General features: G+C 34.4%; 2 protein-coding genes across 6 annotated transcripts in view; one reads left to right on the forward strand and one right to left on the reverse strand.

Annotated features, from left to right (window-relative positions):
- Positions 1 to 13,950, reverse strand: part of LOC125668301 (epsin-2-like) — a 24,750-nt gene extending 10,800 nt beyond the window's left edge. The window contains exons 1-7 of one of the 4 annotated variants that reach the window (XM_048902243.2): positions 13,606 to 13,929; positions 10,526 to 11,099; positions 9,748 to 9,862; positions 9,282 to 9,493; positions 9,052 to 9,069; positions 6,472 to 6,760; positions 6,038 to 6,292 (exon numbers count right to left, since the gene is read on the reverse strand). In XM_048902243.2, the coding sequence (XP_048758200.1) occupies positions 6,038 to 6,292; positions 6,472 to 6,760; positions 9,052 to 9,069; positions 9,282 to 9,493; positions 9,748 to 9,862; positions 10,526 to 11,023 (1,387 nt within the window). In that variant the 5' untranslated portion in view covers positions 11,024 to 11,099; positions 13,606 to 13,929. Of the gene's footprint in view, positions 1 to 6,037; positions 6,293 to 6,471; positions 6,761 to 9,051; positions 9,070 to 9,281; positions 9,494 to 9,747; positions 9,863 to 10,525; positions 11,100 to 13,605 lie in introns of all 4 variants that reach the window. The other 3 variants (XM_048902244.2, XM_048902246.2, XM_048902245.2) reach the window with 3 other exon arrangements.
- The window catches only part of LOC125668303 (uncharacterized), a 21,323-nt gene continuing 17,434 nt past the window's right edge, over positions 13,936 to 17,824 (forward strand). The window contains exon 1 of one of the 2 annotated variants that reach the window (XM_048902247.2): positions 13,936 to 14,016. The gene's annotated coding sequence lies outside the window, so the exon portion shown is untranslated. Of the gene's footprint in view, positions 14,102 to 17,824 lie in introns of both variants that reach the window. The other variant, XM_048902249.2, reaches the window with a different exon arrangement.

Genomic DNA, 17,824 nt, shown 5'->3' on the forward strand with positions numbered 1-17,824 from the left:
GCCGGAGAAGTTGGAAGTTGCACATGGCTTGTTTAAATTTCCTCACAGGCAACAATAAAAATATAATAGTTATGATAAAGATCTTCAGAACCTTAATTTGTGTGTGTGTGTGTGGGGGGGGGGGGGGGGGGGGGGGGGGGGATTTGCTGTCTCAATTTTTTCCCCTCAGGCTGGGAGGGGGTCATCCTTTGCTTCAGGGCTTCAATTTATAACTTTCAAGCTTACATGCATTAATATCTTCTCATTCACTACTATGTAGTACTATCAAAAATAGTGGAGGGGCCAATCTTGCAATATATCTTCATTTGCATACATGAAAATAACAGCTATGTAATGTTCATTGTCAATTAAAACGGTGGGCCAGTCCCCTCCGCAAAACATTGGTATATGCCTGTATCGTTCTTGGTACTTATGGTGGGTTTCATAAGACCTCAATGTAACAACAGGTACTTGTCACATCAATACATACCACAAAGTCAATAACACATCACTTAAAAAACTTTCCTTGCTCCATTTTGCATACTTCCAAATAATCTAGATCTGTATTTTCACTGACTTTCCATAGATCTGTATGAAACATTCAATTGGCAGAAATATTTTTCATACTAGTTAACGAAGTTGTATTTACAGTAAGTCACAATTCCATTATTATCGATTTCGACACAAAAATATTTTTAAATCTCCACTCGGGAAGTCTTAGCTTTTATCTTCTGACGACATGTAAAATCCCGAAACGTACGAACAGCTTTGGTTTTTTTTTTAGTAATTAACAATAGCGCACCACGTCTTCAATTCAAAATTTTTATTTTGTTAACAAAGCAATACTTACAAGATTTTTTGGTTAAAAACATTGTATCAATTTATTGTGATAATAAAACAATGAAACTTTATTTTTCAACACAACGAATATACAATTTTCATTCTGCGCGGTATCAGTAGATATCACTTCACGTGGTATGAAACGGAAACGGAAAATCGAGCTGTAGACCCATATTTTGTTGCAGCTTTCGGCGATAAGAGGCAATGAATGCAGTCATGTCATACATGATTGTACAATAAAACGGTAGTAAACACATTTGCATCGCATATTCCCTGGAAGCTCAAAAAGCCAAAACATTCTCAAGGGGTGCCATTCTGTGTCATTTGAAGCTAGATACTTGTGTTATTATTAGTATACAGAGGTCATAAGTCATTTACAGAAACAAGTGCCTGTGGTTATATCCCCCCACTTTCCTCTAGTGCTTAAACAAAACAGGAATACATGTATGTAAACTCGAGCACAAGTTGAAAGCAATTTGGAGGTTTATGTAAAAGTTTTGTGATGTAAAACCAAGTTGGGCCTTTTCCAGCATTAATACCCCAGCAGTATTTTGTTGTAACCCAAATGCTTATTGCATACACTTCAGGTAAGAATAATTTTCTAAAAGAAGCTAATAAAATGTCAAATGCATTTTTGTTTTGGAGTTCTGCCAGTTGTTCAAACTCAAACTTTCTGAAGATTTACTCAGATTACAAGTATTACCTTCTTTGATGGCTAGATTTGTTAAGTCATAATGCAAAGAATGTCCAAAGAGAGCTATGACATCACAAACTCAACTATGCTTGCTCTTGTTTGTTTGAAGGTTTGACCATGAAAAATAGAAGTTTAAAAGTTGCTCAGAACATTAGGTTTATTCTCAATAGTCATCGAAGGAATTACTTTTAAGAGTTTGAAAAAGTTGGATTTTTGAATGTTTGTAAACAGAGTTTTTCAACTTCATCTCAATCACGTTTTTAAAAAAACATATTTTTCACAATGAATGTCCTTATCTTTTAGACAATTTTTCACAAGAACAACTAGACCTGATAGTACCCGGTAAACTATATATATTTTCCCCCAAGAGTTGCAATAACTGAGTCTGAAACCTTTATCACAATATCACAAATGGCATGAAGGTTTGGAACTCACTTCAAAATGAAATTAAATAAGTCAATAATGAGTTCCATTTCAAAAAAGATGTAAACAAGCACTTGTTGATGAAAATTAGGTCACCAGACTATCGGATATCTCTGGTAAATTTTCAGTTTGTCCAGTAAAATTTAGAACCTCATCTGACAAACTGTCCGGTAGATATCAGCAGACAAAAAAAAGAAGCAGATCATATCTGTGTTGTTTATTGATTTTTATGCAAACAAAAACTTAAGTCTGATTGTATACCATGAACTAGCTTTCCCAGAAATTGTAAGCCCATTCCGTGCATGTACTTTCAATATTACGCATGCCATTCTACTTCTGAATATGTGGCCTATCAAATGGTTGAACAATTGTACTTCAGACGAAAAACAGAGAGTTGAAAATGTAAACACAGGTGTTTGTCAACATGATCGCATATCCCCCTTTCCCTTAGTTTAAAAAACTATATTTTTAGAATAAATAAAACCATTCACTTCTGTGGCGATAGTTCCACTTTTAGTCAGTTTTATGAATATGTAACAGATCACGTAAATTCTGAAGTAAGGTTGAATGAGTAAACAACTTTATATCACATAATACTTGATGAGTTTTCCAAGACGGTATCTACTTTCATTTTTGAAGTTTTCGACCTTGTAGTCTATTTTGAAGATATATCAAAGGTGCCCATAAGAACCTATGAGCAAACAAGGATGATTATCAAACTTCAACAAAATTGATAAGCAAGTTAAATCCTCTGTGTAAAAAAATATAGAGCTGTTAAAAACAAGTTTGTTTTGAACTAGATCACACTCAAGGGTTGAATTTGAAACAATCTCAGGTGGTTTTTTTTATTTTGTCTGATAAATTTTTGAACTTGTCTGGTAGATTTTCTAAATTATCCCTAATCTACAGGACATAATGTCTGATAGTTCTTTACGCTCTTTCTCCAACTCTGTCAGGTCTATGTCTGATAATGAAATTTCATACTATTAGTTGTTTATTATTACACATTCAGTCATACTTTTTTCAATTTTGAAAGATTTCTAAAATTATTTCCAAAACATTTTGGTAAAGTGTATGTAAATAACATAAGGACCCCATTGGAAATTAGCTAATTAATGCTTTCATGGGTTATCCACTGGTCAATGGCTCTATGTAATATGTTGGTAGCCTGATGCTACGTATCGGTACTTAATTTGCATATATTTCATTCTATTTATCAGCTTAATGCTGTAGATCTAAAACATGTCATAATTTTATTAGGGCTATTCCAGAAATAAATACATGGGGGGGTCGGGAGGCACCTTTTGTATATACCAAGCACCCATAAAAAAAAAAAAAAAAAATTACCCCATGACCCATCAAATTAATAAACTCATTTTACAATGACCCATCTAATAAAAAAAAAAAATAACCAGACCCACCACAAAAATATTTTTAAAAATGAAAACGGTACAAATCTCGCGAGGTTTTCGGGACAAACATTCTAGTCAATGACGCGGTAATGCCTGTGCGACATTGTATCACAGTAGTTCTGAAGAAACGATGTCACATCAACAATCAAAGGCATATATGGCGGGAATGTTGGAAAGATTGGGAGTCCAAACGATGCTATTATCATGAAATGGGTATGGATATGTTTTTCCACGAATCGTTCGTCTTCTAATGGAGCCCGCGCCCGGAGGCCTCTATATCACCATCACACCGACTGATAAATATAACGCATCGGTACCCTCGTATAAATCAACTAAGGTTTGCCTATTTTTATTAGAAAAAGGAATACCTATTGGTTTCAAAATATTCCCAAAATCGATGCACTGTAAACTGTAATAATCTACAGAACAGAGTTCGCCGCCATCACGTCCAAAGGGACCATACTAAACGCGCCTCTAATTTGAAGAGTGCCGTAATGGAAAGTTATGCGCTGCAAAGAGCGACAACTCGAATAGTTCTATGTTACTTCCGATTTCCAATTTCGAAAGCAGCATTTCGAAAGCACGTTTTCAATTTTCCCTCCGACGTTTTGTAACCAACACGACAAGAGCGACAATAAAAATATTCTGAAAACTCAACACCCACGTGGCACAAAATAAAACAATAGAAACTACCCACTACCCATAATAAATATTTTTTTAACAGTCCAACCACGGACCAATTAAAATATGAAAAAATACGACCACCCACACAAAAAAATATCATTTGCCGCCCGACCCCCCCATTTGATCATTTCTGGAACAGCCCTTAGTAACTTTATGCATCTATAATGTAACTTTACCATCGATAGTCCTGAGAACCAATTAATTAAATTTGCATGGCCTAATTACAAACCCTGTGTATAAACAGCTTTTGAATATACTGAATACTCCTGGTTATTTTCACACTTTCTTGTCTAATCTGTTTTCACAGTTCTAAATCATAACAGTTTTTCATGTACATTGAAACATGATAAATATTATATCGAAATGCATGTAAAGCAGTATCTGCGTTAGGAATTGCCTGCATTTTTAATTTCACATTTTTGGCCTACAGTGAAAATAGCAACAAGAGACCTACAAGGTCTTAATGGTTACCTGAGTATTAGTTACAAATATCACTAGCCCCAAGGGCGATGAAATCTATTTAATAATTTTCCTGTTCCGCATATCTAAGCTAAATTCTAATATTCAGCAACAATATCAAACAAGTTGTGTTCTCAAATCACAAATGCCCTCAAAAGTGCAAATACTGATGAAAGAATTCACATAATATAATGTTATAATAACACTATATGACTATTTTGGACCTGCCCTAAAGTCAGTAACCTGGGGTTGCGAAATTCACAATTTGGCACATCCCTTTCTTCTTTTCCTACATATGCATTTAGTCTTTATACAGTATCAACATTAAAGAAGGTTTTCAAATGATAAAAAGGACAATAATCACTATGATAATTTTGATTCCACCCTAGAACCAAATCCCCCACCCCTGGGATCATGAAATTCACAATTTTGGTAAAGGGCTACCTGCTCCTTCTGAATATGCATTCAGTTTCAATTCAATACATTAAAGAAGATGTTATTTATATGTTTTACACATACATTGTATACAAAAAAGCAATACTGGTCAGAAGATTCCTCTAGAAAGAAACAAAAGATTATGTGAATTATGTAAACCTAAATTGTATAGAAGATGAATTTCATTTCCTCACTGATTGTCCATTCTATGCTGAAGAGAGAAATATGTGTTTTCATGATATATACAATCTCAACAATTTTTTTTATCTATTTAACAAATAAGGACAAATTTGCTTGGTTGATGATTAATGAAGACAAACCAGTATTAGTCAAATTGAGTGAATGTTTAGTTAAAACTTTAAGATAAAGAGTTGATGCTTTAAACTGCAAAAATCCTTATAGTTTATCATTCATATATTGGTATAATACTGATACTGCCCATTTACTTATGTATACACCTGATTCGCAATTCATGTATGTATGTACTCATTCCCCCCTATGCTACATCCATATGTAGTTTGCAATTCATGTAGTCTGTAGTAAACTTTTTTGAAATTTCCTTCTTTATAAGCTGTCTTGCTATTATGTCCTCTGGGTCCAAAATTGGAATAAACTTATCTTATCTATACACTATATGCCAAGTTTAGCCCTGCCGAAGAGCCAGAACCACTACCTCAGGGTTATGAAATTTACAATTGCAGGAGTCCTGAAATTTACAATTTACATGTATGTACCACTTGTCCCAAAGATACTGCATCCCAAATTTGAAATGAAATGAAGGGTAGTTATCAAGTTGAAGTTAAAAATGTTAAAGCGTTATCGAATGATGAACGATGACAGATGCAGACCAACAGCAATCGGTCACCCGAGTGATACAGCTGACCCAAAATCTACACAGCACGTGACAGCAGTGATAATTTGGCTAAACAGAGAGAGATTTAAGCTCCCATTTATGAAATTCCTATTATTCTGCAATATTTTGCAGAGAATGGAAAATCCCAAGACAACTTTTACTCTGCTCACTTCCAGAGCTAGAACTTTATTTTTTTTTTACCCTGTACCTTACAATTTCCTTGAAAATTCATCAACAGCTCTAGATGAAATAACTTACTTCCAAGTGGATCAAAACTGCCTGCGACTGTTGCTTTGGCAGGAGAGTCTGCTGTGCTCCTAGAACTTAGCAAGTCAAAATCATCATCATCTTCCACAGTGGCCTTGTTACCGCCATTTGTCAATGAACTTGTCCCCGAATCAAAACCATCGAAGGCAGTCTGTGGAGCGGGAACAGGAGAGCCACCCCATGGGGAACTGCCTGATGTCTCTGATGAGGGCACAGGGGCTCCCCAAGGGTCCAGAGCTCCTGAATCTGTTAGTAGAAAAAACATATGTAATTATGTTTTGAATCACTGGGTATAAATCTAATAGATGCTTCAGGTGACTCATCTTTTTTTTTTATTATGTACTTATAGTCATCTTTCATTAAAATATAAGCAAACAGTGTATGGTTAAGTTAGTAAAGCTGAAATATATCTAATCCTAATATACCTGGATTCGTTTGTGGGGGAGTTGGATTTGAAGGCATTGGCATTCCCCATGGATCACTCTGAGTGGAAGTTTGGGGTTTCACAGGTGATCCCCATGGATCTGAGGGGGGAGGGGTCACTGTAGGGGCTGGGTGGTGGTGGTGTTTTTGTGCAGGGGGAGCTGGGAGAGGGGCACCCCATGGGTCAGTAGGTGCTGCAGCTGGCTGTGACACAGGGGCTCCCCATGGGTCTGATGGCTGAGACTTAGGAGAATCAAAGTCTAAAAGTCCAGTTGACTGAGGAGTTTTATGCTGTAAATAAAACAAAATTAATTTAGAACTATATGTAAACTGTATTTCACTGCAAATTACTTATTTATATAACAGAAAATGATATTAATTCATTAATAAAGTAAGAGATATTATTACATTGTACATACAACATTTCAACTCCACAGCAGTGATTTCAGTGCCATAAAAATGTTAACATTGTTCAAATCACTCTTGAAATGTTGCTACTACTTGTATATCTGTATTGAGTGTAATAAGCAACCCCCCCCCCTCCAAAAAACCCCAACTAATCTAAATTGAAAGCCACAACATTGATCAATTTTATTGACATATTGAAATGGGGAATAACTTAATTTTCTCTTTAGACCATTTAATATTTGGATTTTATGAAATCAGAAGTTCCATTTTTGGAAGAAAAACAAAAAACTGCCTGCCTGCATCATTAAATGATGAAATTCTATGCCTGAGAAACTAAAGATAATTTTTTTTAGCCTAATATATACATGTAAAACATGAAACGATTTGAATTTTTTGCGATATAAAGATTGGACACATTATTTCCACAATTAAACTGTACCTCTAATCAGAATAGCCTACAAAATAACTAATTCTATCACTGAATTATCGTTAAAGCATCCACAGATATGTATGGCACATACTATCTAATACAAAAACAACCTATTTACCTCATAATATTTTCTGCAAGAGTCTTGTGCGAAGGACAAGAGGAAACATATATGATGGGACTGAGAATATACATTAAAAAAAAGATTTTTCTGTATAGTACTGATAGTTTTCATCTGTCTGGAATCATGACCAATCAAAACAAAGGGTTTTACTGTATTATAGACAGGCTGCAATCTGACCAATCAAAACAGAGTGTTACATCAGTCATTTCTTATGGTACAGATTATTTATCTACTGGTTATATATATTCAAATATCAATGGCATTCAACGTAAACAGAAACCAACTTATATCAACATTCTCTATATCATATGGATTGAGTGACTGTTAAATCATGCCATATGATGTCCTCGGAATGATGTCACAATGCAACTGGCTCCTTTGTTTACATTTTGCTGTCATAGCAATGTTGCTTCCATTATGTAAAAAAAATCATTAAATTACAATGAATCCTACTGCATCTAAAAAATTAAGTCATAAGGAATAAAAGTAATTTTAACTCATTTTATATGATACAAGTATGTTGGGACAATTCAAACATTCTTAACCACTTTACGGTTTATATAGTGTAAACTACACAAACCTACTTTATATTGTATAACATGAGTATAAATTACTTTCATTCCTTAAACAAACAAAAAACATCATCTTAGAATGAAAAAGTCAAGATAATGACCAGTGCTCAATCTCATAAATCTTCTAAAGAATACAAATTAAGAGTAAAGCAAACATGGACCCCTGGACACACCAGAGGTGGGATCAGGTGTCTAAGAGGAGTAAGCATCCCCTGTTGACCGGTCATACCCACCGTGAGCCCTATATCTTGATCAGGTAAACGGAATAATCCATAGTCAAAATCAGTATGTACCTAACAATTAGTATGAAACACGTCTGGCAGAACTCCACCTAATGACATATTGTATTGGCAAATTATATCATTAAAGAAAGGAGGACTCCAAGAAAATTTCATTACCATGATTACTGTTGCATTCCATGACTATATTTCAGCTTACTGATTTACCTTACGCAAACTCTATTTCTTCAATATTTGATGTATCATATAAATCATTTCATATCAAAACATGCATCAGCAGTGATCGCGAAATGTTGAAATGTTTTACAGGACATTCAGTCTGGTAAACACAGGAACATTACCAGACCGAATCACATTTTACCAGACCGAAAAAAAGTAGTAGTATTTTTATATAAACAGAACTAGAAGTCGAAACATAGTTTCCAAAACCGTTGCCGGAAAGTCACCGGACATTCCGACCGGAAATATAACAAAGTTTACCAGACTGAGAATCTGAGAATCAAATTACCGGACATGTCCGTCGGTCCGACGACATTTCACTTTCACTGCATCAGTACTGTATGAACACATACTGTCAGTCACAATAGAAAAGTTGGACCAAGACAGAATAAAGCTATAATACATCTAACTGACCTACGTACAGTTAGAATTGTCACACACAGGAAAAGGAGGACAAAGTATTACAAAAGCAGAGGGTTATAAGCAAAGGTTGTGTCAGTACTAAGCAAAATGGACCAAAAAGGGGTGCACAATACTGCTTCATGACTACAAGACTACAATTTAAACAATCTGTAACAGAAAAATAAGCTTACTGTGGCTCTTCTTCTCTCCTAGTAACACAAAATCAAACGGACCAAAACTTAAGATAAGTGAGATAAAAGGAAGATATGTAAAAATTCAAATTTACAAAATTTGAAGCAATTCATATTTTCCATTTCTCCGGTTTAAAAAAAAACTAAGAAACTAAATTTTGAGTTTTACATCAAAACTTCAACTCTCTCACCAATTAAAAGAAAGAATATTTCCTAGAATTGTCACTGACCTCTCGACTTACCTCATCATGTACTTGTTTTCTACTTTCCTCCAGCGCCAACTGTAGTTTGATGTCGTCTGACTTCTGTTTCTTCATCGATTCCTCATGCTCTTCCTTGCTCATGGCCAAAGCCAACTGAAGCTGTATTTCTTCCTCACCTACTGATGATGGCCGAGCATATTCTACATCTGTTGAATTCCTACGTGGTCTAGGTGAATCACCTGGAATTTGTTGAAAACTTAAGGCATAACATAACCAAAGCATTAAATGTTTAGACTTTGCTTTAAAGCAGTGTGTTTTGAATAATCTAATAGTTCCAAATAATTTGGAGTTTGCTAAAAAAAAAAAAGTGAGCAAAAGAAATTCTTACAACAATTCTGATCTAAAATGGTTACTCTATAAATGTTCATGATATCAAAGAGTAACAATATTGTGAATTTCATGATATTAATCTTTATTGATCATTTAAACAAACCATTAGTTGTTGTTGTTGTTGTTGTTGGCGGGGGTGTTGTTCCAGCACCACCATAAGGATCAGAGTACCCTCCAGAACTTGTCTGTAAACTAGGACTGCCAGCCCCATAACGAATCTGCAACAAACAATTCATACCTTAGAGTTCACCATCTTCAAATGATTACTGGTACCCAGTACATTATTAGGGCTAAAAATAAAAATTGCTGTGTTTCCATTAACCCAACCTACCCTAAATGGTACCCCCTTTTTTCAACATATAGTTCAAGAGATCGTTGTATAATTAGACATTGCAATTACTTCCTAGGTAATTTTTATCAAAACATATCTAAAAGTAGCAACAATAGTGATAAATGAGCCCCTCATGTTCAATGTGTTAATATACTTGTAACTCAGAATGGAGACTGTGTTCAGAATGTTACTATGTGTACTCTTAAAATATGTTTGAGAAAAAGAGATAAGTTACAGTGTATATATTTCCAACTGACCTACCCAATTTTGTCTTGGATGTTAGTGATAACACAACAATTTATACTTTTGGCCTTACATGATCTAGAAAATGATTGGATTTTTTTTAAATACAGTCAATCATTCTTGATTTGGAAATTATCTTAAATTGTGAGAAAATATTTACTGGGTGTTTCAAATGATGCATCAATTTGATGCATTACAAGTATTAAAAAAGTTTATTAACATGCTACTGGTTTTCTTTCCTGAATACATATCCTACAATGCAGACATGCTCTAAATCTAAGAAATATTTACTCCACAGTATACCTACCTTGTCATTACTTCCTATTCCCATTGCATTCTGTGCAAACCTCTCCTTGGCCTTCAAGGCTTTAGCCCTTTCATTGCGTAACCGTTCATCATCCTTTAACAGCGCAACCAGCTGTTTCGCTTTCTCTCTCACATTCATTCCTTGATCCTTATTATCCTCACGATGTTGAAAATCCCTTAATGTCTGAATGGCATAGATGTTCTCTTTACACTGCTGTGCCACTTTTTCACTTCCAGTTTTGATGATGTAGTCTAACAGTACCAAAGACTTGTACACATGACGCCAATTTTTACCATGGTCATTAAGTCTTTTCCAGATCATTTGCATTATTTCTGTAAATGCCACCACATTATAAGTTAAGTCAGCAATTTCTCCCATTAACGTACTTGACGGTCCCCAAGGATCGTTGGATGTGGCCTCCCGAACTTTGACTTGTGCCTCTGAATAATTTTTTACCACATTTTTTAATGTGCGACGCAAGGGTGGCATGTTCGACATGATGACAAATTATAATATAGCGACACAAACAGGGAAAATGTTATTTTATCTTTATGTAATTTCCTTGTTCAAAGATCTGAAATAAAATAATGAGAAAATAACCTATAATACCATACAGCATCAATAACATTATTAAAGTTATGATGTTAGCAAAATATTGTCAGTTCTATGTAACATGAAATCCCGAAATCCCAGCAGTTAAAATCAATGACAATTCTAAGGCTTATAATACTCAACAACGAATGAAGTGAAATTTTGGCAATTGTACTCCTAAGGTTTCTTGCAACATTTTGACATCTCAAAATTAGCTAATACAAGTTTAATGTCAATTACACACTTTGTTGTGTGTTTTTTTTTTTTTTAAATGTAATTTAGCATTCTTGAGTCATAACAGTTGACATTTGCAAATATGATTGGGTTATCCAGGTCTTCATAATTCATAACCTAGATATCTCAGCGGCTCATGACCTGCAAACATAAAAACAATAACAAGTGGAGTAAAGAGGTTTTAAACACTTCTGGAATCAACTGCAGGCATTAGTATGAGTGGTTATGAACTCATCACCATTCATAAGCCACATACAAAGAGTTGAAAAGGAAAGCACAACACTTACTCTCCTTAATTACACATCGTGTCTGAAATAAGACTTGTTGCTGCAATCATTTACAAAATATCAATGTACCCACATATCAAAGGAAAATCTTAACAGATACATCATGTTCAATATAAACTCAAAAGTTTTGTGGGCATCCAATTTTTCTTCGCCTTCATTGTGTGGACAAATTATCAAATTCAAATTCTCCATGAATAGGAAATAAACTATGGTACCAACAAGAATAACAACTTTTGAACTACAAAACCTAGACCCTACAACCATGTCATTAGTTCCCACATTAAGGATGATTAACATATCTTTATAATTCTTGAATCAAATCTATTCCATCACGTTGAAAAGATCAATGATATTCCAATTTATGTATCTATTTTCAGAGCATGTAAATATATGCCCTCTTTTTAAAAGTTCCACCTTACTTTACTCGTGCAACACTGCATGTGAATTTTTAGAGTCAAATAGTGAAAATGGTAATTACACCAACAATTTACATCACAAAGAGAAAACGTGTTCTACAATCAACTAACATTCTCAGAACGTTAGAAAATCAAGAAAGCCAAATGATAGCTTTAACTTATTGATATTGTTAACGGAATGTCAAAATATAACTGACAACTCACTAAGGAACCTAAATATAAACAAAACTTGTGAACTATCACGATATCCTCAATGTTTCCCATGCATACGAAAGTTGTTAATGTATACATGCCATTTAATATAAGAAGAAATATGCAATAACCTGATCAGCATTTTTTTCCCTACCCACTGGTACCGGTACCCATTCAATTGGGAAAAATAACGTCAAAATCGAACAAATTGGGAATTTTCTACCAATGTATCGGCAAATGATTTCAACTAAAAGAAAAGAAAAAAAAAAGAGAACAAAACAAGAAGTATTCATCTCTACAAACTTTTTTACGCTAATATTTGCTGTTGTGAGACATAAGGAATCATCGTAGGCTCATTTTAGAATTGTCGTAGCTCTATAAAACACGCGCACTGCCATCAGTGCCATGATCTGTACTTTCGATTTAATACCAGAACCGAACATTTAGTTAACTCGTACAACGTTTTAGACTAAGTAAATTATGATGTCAGCGGTCTATTTTTCGGCAAGTGAATTGGGAATCTTTAGTCTCAAAATTGGGAAAAATCAACAGTTTTTGGCATTGGGAATGCTACTGTTTATCGGTACCAGTTATATAAGGGAAAAAACTGCTGCTGATAAGCTCATTAACTTCTTTAATACTTTTTTCCCCCAAATTTATCACACCATCATTGTTAAAACATTTTAATTCTTATCAAAATCAGTTAATTCAATCTATACTCTCTAAATATTTCTGTGGTAAACACACACATAAGTGTGTACATATACACACACACCTAGCATCTTTAACTAAAACGCATTATGCTCTATAACATTCTCTTAAGTCTATTGCTGCATTTCAGAGTATCTTTATAATGAAATGCAGTAATTTACTAGAAAAATCACTTTTTAATAATTCTTTGTTGTCCATCATAATCATAAATTTTGCGTCCAAAACGCAGAAAATATCAGAGAACCTGTTAATGTACAAACCTTCCGTATATCAATATCAATACAGAGTTTATCATGCAAGCTGTTTACAACAACAAAGACCAGATTTACTTTTGTTTGATACTGACAGTAAGTACATGCTGTGAGAGTAATGACAGTTCAATAATATAGAGGGCAAATGAAACTTCCAGGACCCGCTTCACAAATTATATCTAGTACGAAAGAATAAGTACCTCTTCTTTCTTCATTACAACCTTCCATTAGAGATACAAACTCAGCAAAGAATATCAAAATATCAGATTATCAAAATAACGAACATTTAAATATCTTTTCTACAAAATTATTTAATAACAACGCCACACAAAGAACCTACATCTGAAGAAACCGTAACAAACTTCACAAGAGAAATGAATATGTGTTGCTTATTTTACCTTTTAAATGCCTAAAAATCATCAAAACAAAGCACAATTCTGCTCTTTTCTGTGATGCACTCGATTTGTCAACCCAAAAATGGCCGAGGCCTGAAACTTCCGATTCCAATATGCGGGGGTGGAGAAGAGAACAGCAAGTTTTGCAGAATGGCATTCCCGACTTAACGCAATTTCTGAAATAATATGTAGTATATTTGGGAAAAAGCAAGAAGCGTTAACTTATTTTTGTATTTCCTATTCAAACACTCATTAGTTAGGTATTTTAAAGGATGAAATTCCAATTGACTGGCAGAACTAAAAAGAAAATCGGGTTTGAACTACAGAATAAGTAGCACTCCTCCCAAACAAAAGAGTTCCGTTGCTTGTTCAGTCATAACACAATCTCGAAGGCATGCCATTTACGTTAAAATGGTAGTGTATTTTGTTACGTTTTAATATATGTAAGACTTGTAAAAGTGCAAGGTCATTTATTGATTTTTCAATGACGATTTCTAAGGTATTTCTTTTTTTAAGCATTATATGTTGCATAAATGTAGAAAGTTTAGTATATACATACCGTTTTCCCTGGCCTGGGGCTGAGGGGTTTGTGATGAAAATCATGAAATATTGTGTATTAAAAGGGTTGCCTATCATACGCTCTAAAATATTTTCAAGACTCGAATATCCCTGTGCTCCACATGAAATATTATTAGAGTCTTTAAACAATTGGCCATCCCTTTACTCAAAAGATATTTTAGGTTAAAGGAGTGGTCAATTTTTGGAGATTCGGACAAATTTGGGCAACTTTTCATTGAACAAGCACATGTTACTATAGATGTAATAGTGAGTTCAGACTCTTAGCATCATTTTCTAAAGTTAGGTTGGGAGCAAACGGAGAAAAAAGGAGGGGGGAAAGATGCCAGGGGCATCCTTTACATAGTTTAATTCATTGGTCCAACCTCGGGAGTTAAAATTAACTTTTTCTACCACAGGCCAAAATGAAAACCTACAAGCTAAAATAAAACTAATGAATCATTGCTCTTTTTTCATGTTATCTGAATGAATGATTTTTTTACCCCCATGATTACTGAGCCTGATGGGTCAACAAACATTGTTTGGACAAGTCAGTGACATAGGTCATATGGTGGTATGTTTGGGTCTCTTGACCCTCACACCTCTAAGCTACCACCTATATGTACTGCAGTTCTAGATTTAAAGTTTCCAATTTCATACCACATCAGGGTTGTAACTAGGGATTTTCGAAGATGAGTCCTGGACTCATGGTTTATGAGCAGCTTCAGTCACATGAAAATTTGACGAGTCCCATGAAAATTCCATGAGTCCTTTTTGTATCTGATTTTTGAGAAAACTTCAAATGTAAAATGAGAAGTAATTTTTCTGCATACCTATTCAGAATAAACACAATCTGAATACTTTCCTCTGTTTACTATATTCTCAAACAAATTGCAAACATTGATGTATTTGTTGATAAATCTAATTATCTACCCAATGCATACCGTATTTTGCCGAATATAATACGCACTTTTTTTAGAGAATATTTTTGTGCCAGAAAGGGGTGCGTATTATATACCACAATAGGTTTTTGACCTTTTTTTCCAGGTGAAACTCGGCGATTAAGTAGTGTAATATTTCACTCAAAGACCAAGGCTTCGGATACTGTACGCCTTTTCACGTTCACCTATTTATTAAGTAGAAAATTCGACCTCAAGAAAATTACTACAGAATCGTAAAATTGCAGAAAATGTGATATGTATACTTACAATATCTAAATAATTCAATTATCATGAAACAAACAGCCAATCAAATTGCATTGGATCTGACTATTCATTACATCGCATGCTGCCATTATTGAAAGCATGTGTACACAATAATGCCTTGACACGTGCTAAAATTGTTGGAAAATAATTTTGTCACTTGCTAAAAGTTTGTTTACTGTAAGTTTTATGAATAGGCCTAATTTTTAATGAAATACTTATTTGAATCTTTGAAATAACTATTGTTGCGTAAAAGCATGTGTTTTACGAAGCCATTGTTGTGTACACTGCTTTTGTTAGATACCCCCTCCGGGTAAAGAAATACCTAACAAAATTTTTTTTCACACATTTTAATAGTCATCGTAGTTAACGAGGAGTTGATAATTTGCATCTTTGTACCTACCATGGTGTGTTGATTACAGTAAAATAAGCGATAGTTTAATTGTTTAATTTTATTTTTATAACATCGGCTATTTGATTGATTTTAAGTTTCAACAAAGGAAATATCGAGTCAGTTAAGACTTTAGTGCTACAACATCTCGTGCTTTGCTGAAATGAACAGGCTTGTCCGGGTTGATATTTCCCTGAAGATTCTCATTGAAGATTACCGCGATGTAGACCTCATCCCAAAAAGTTTGCAAATTATTGTGCGTTGTTTAGAATTCATTATTTCTGCAAAAATATTAAGTGAAAATTAACACCAAGTATAAAATAAAGATTACCGCTTGGTCAAAATTTTTGCTGCGTATTATACACCCGAAGTGCGTTTTTTCACCAACTTTTAGGCTCAAAGTGGGGGGTGCGTATTAAACACCACTGCGTATTATATTCGGCAAAATACGGTAATTGTGACATAATTCAATGTGATAATTTGATATTTTTGGCCTCGGATTAACTACATTTTTTGAAAACCATTCATATTTCTTGCCAATTTCAACCCCTGAACCTTGCATTTCCACTATCATTCCTAATAAATCGATCTTTGCATGTATAAATAACAAACTTTGTATGTGATTATAACATGATAGGTACAGGGTGGGGGGGGGGGGGGGGCTACAAATATGTGCCTGGAGATTGTGATTAATTCTAATGCGTTTATCATTCCAAAGCAGTTGTTTCTTATAATGACTCAAGAAAATCTCACTAAGTAAATATCCACATATGATAGGGGAAATAAACGGTAATGTGAATTTTAATACCCCCCTTCAATGAAGAGGGGCATATTGCTTTGCACATGTTGGCTGGTAGACCACATGTTGTCCGCTCAATATCTTGAGAACCATTCCATTCCATCCCCTATGACATCAGGTGTGAATATCACGGGTACTTGGAGATGACCTTAAAAACAGATGCCCCGTGTCACAGTAGGTGTGGCATGCTACAGACCCTCACTGCTCACTGACCGTAAGCGCTGAGCAAAGGCCTAAATTTGAAGCCCTTCGCTGGTCTTGGTGACGTCTCCATTTATATGAGTGAAAAATTCTCTTGAGAGAGAGAGAGACGTTAAACAAGATACAATCAATCATTGTATATGATTTCGTTGTAAGCAGACACCAATGTATAGAATTAATTTTGAAAAATTTATTACCATATGAATATAATAAATTTAAACTTAGGTTCAACATGATTTGTTTAAAATCCTCTTTGAGTTGTCATGAAAATTTATTACTTTTGATTGTCTAACACAAAATTTAACTTCTCTAGTTTAGCTAATCAGGTTCTTGGGAATCTCATACATTGTAGAGACTTTCTCTGTGCAGCTGAGTTAAGGCTTTCCCCATAAATACCAGTGCTGTACATAAATGTACTTTACTGCACTGGCACATTACATGACGTCACAATGAAAAATATGTCATGACGAAGGTCATGATGTACATATCTACAGTCCTTTTGCGGTTGGAAATATCAAAATATTTTTTTGTTATTTACCACCGTTGTCAAATGATAAACCGCAAATAAAAGTTTCTGTCAAATGGGTTATATTAATTCTCTTTTATATTGAAATAGTTTCAATTTCTTCTTTATATGACATACATGCTAAAGTAATATCCATATTATATTGGGATCTTGATATCGCCCCTAATCTGCAGGTATAGTGACTTTCACAATGGACTCCTTTGCATAAACAGGGTTTCCATACATAAAAATTTCATCATCGACACGACACCCCGAGGTTTTTGAGTGAAAGATGTTTGATTTATGTGACATGTGAACTTCAGTGCAAAAGGAAAGTTAGGGGAGCAAGTTGTGGCTTTAACAGGAAACATGTTTTTCAGGCTAGATTCAACTTCGTATATGCAAACAATCACTGCATCTTGCATATTCAATGCAAAAATTAGACTTGTGTGTTACAAGTCACAATAAACTTGCTCCCAACACTTTTCAAATTAAGAAATTAAGATGCTTTGAAGTTATATTAACTTCAACTTGCATTAATTGATATCTGGATATCGTGCCGATGGAAC

The sequence above is a fragment of the Ostrea edulis genome, chromosome 4 (assembly GCF_947568905.1).
Source record: "Ostrea edulis chromosome 4, xbOstEdul1.1, whole genome shotgun sequence".
Classification (NCBI taxonomy): Eukaryota; Metazoa; Mollusca; class Bivalvia; order Ostreida; family Ostreidae; genus Ostrea; species Ostrea edulis.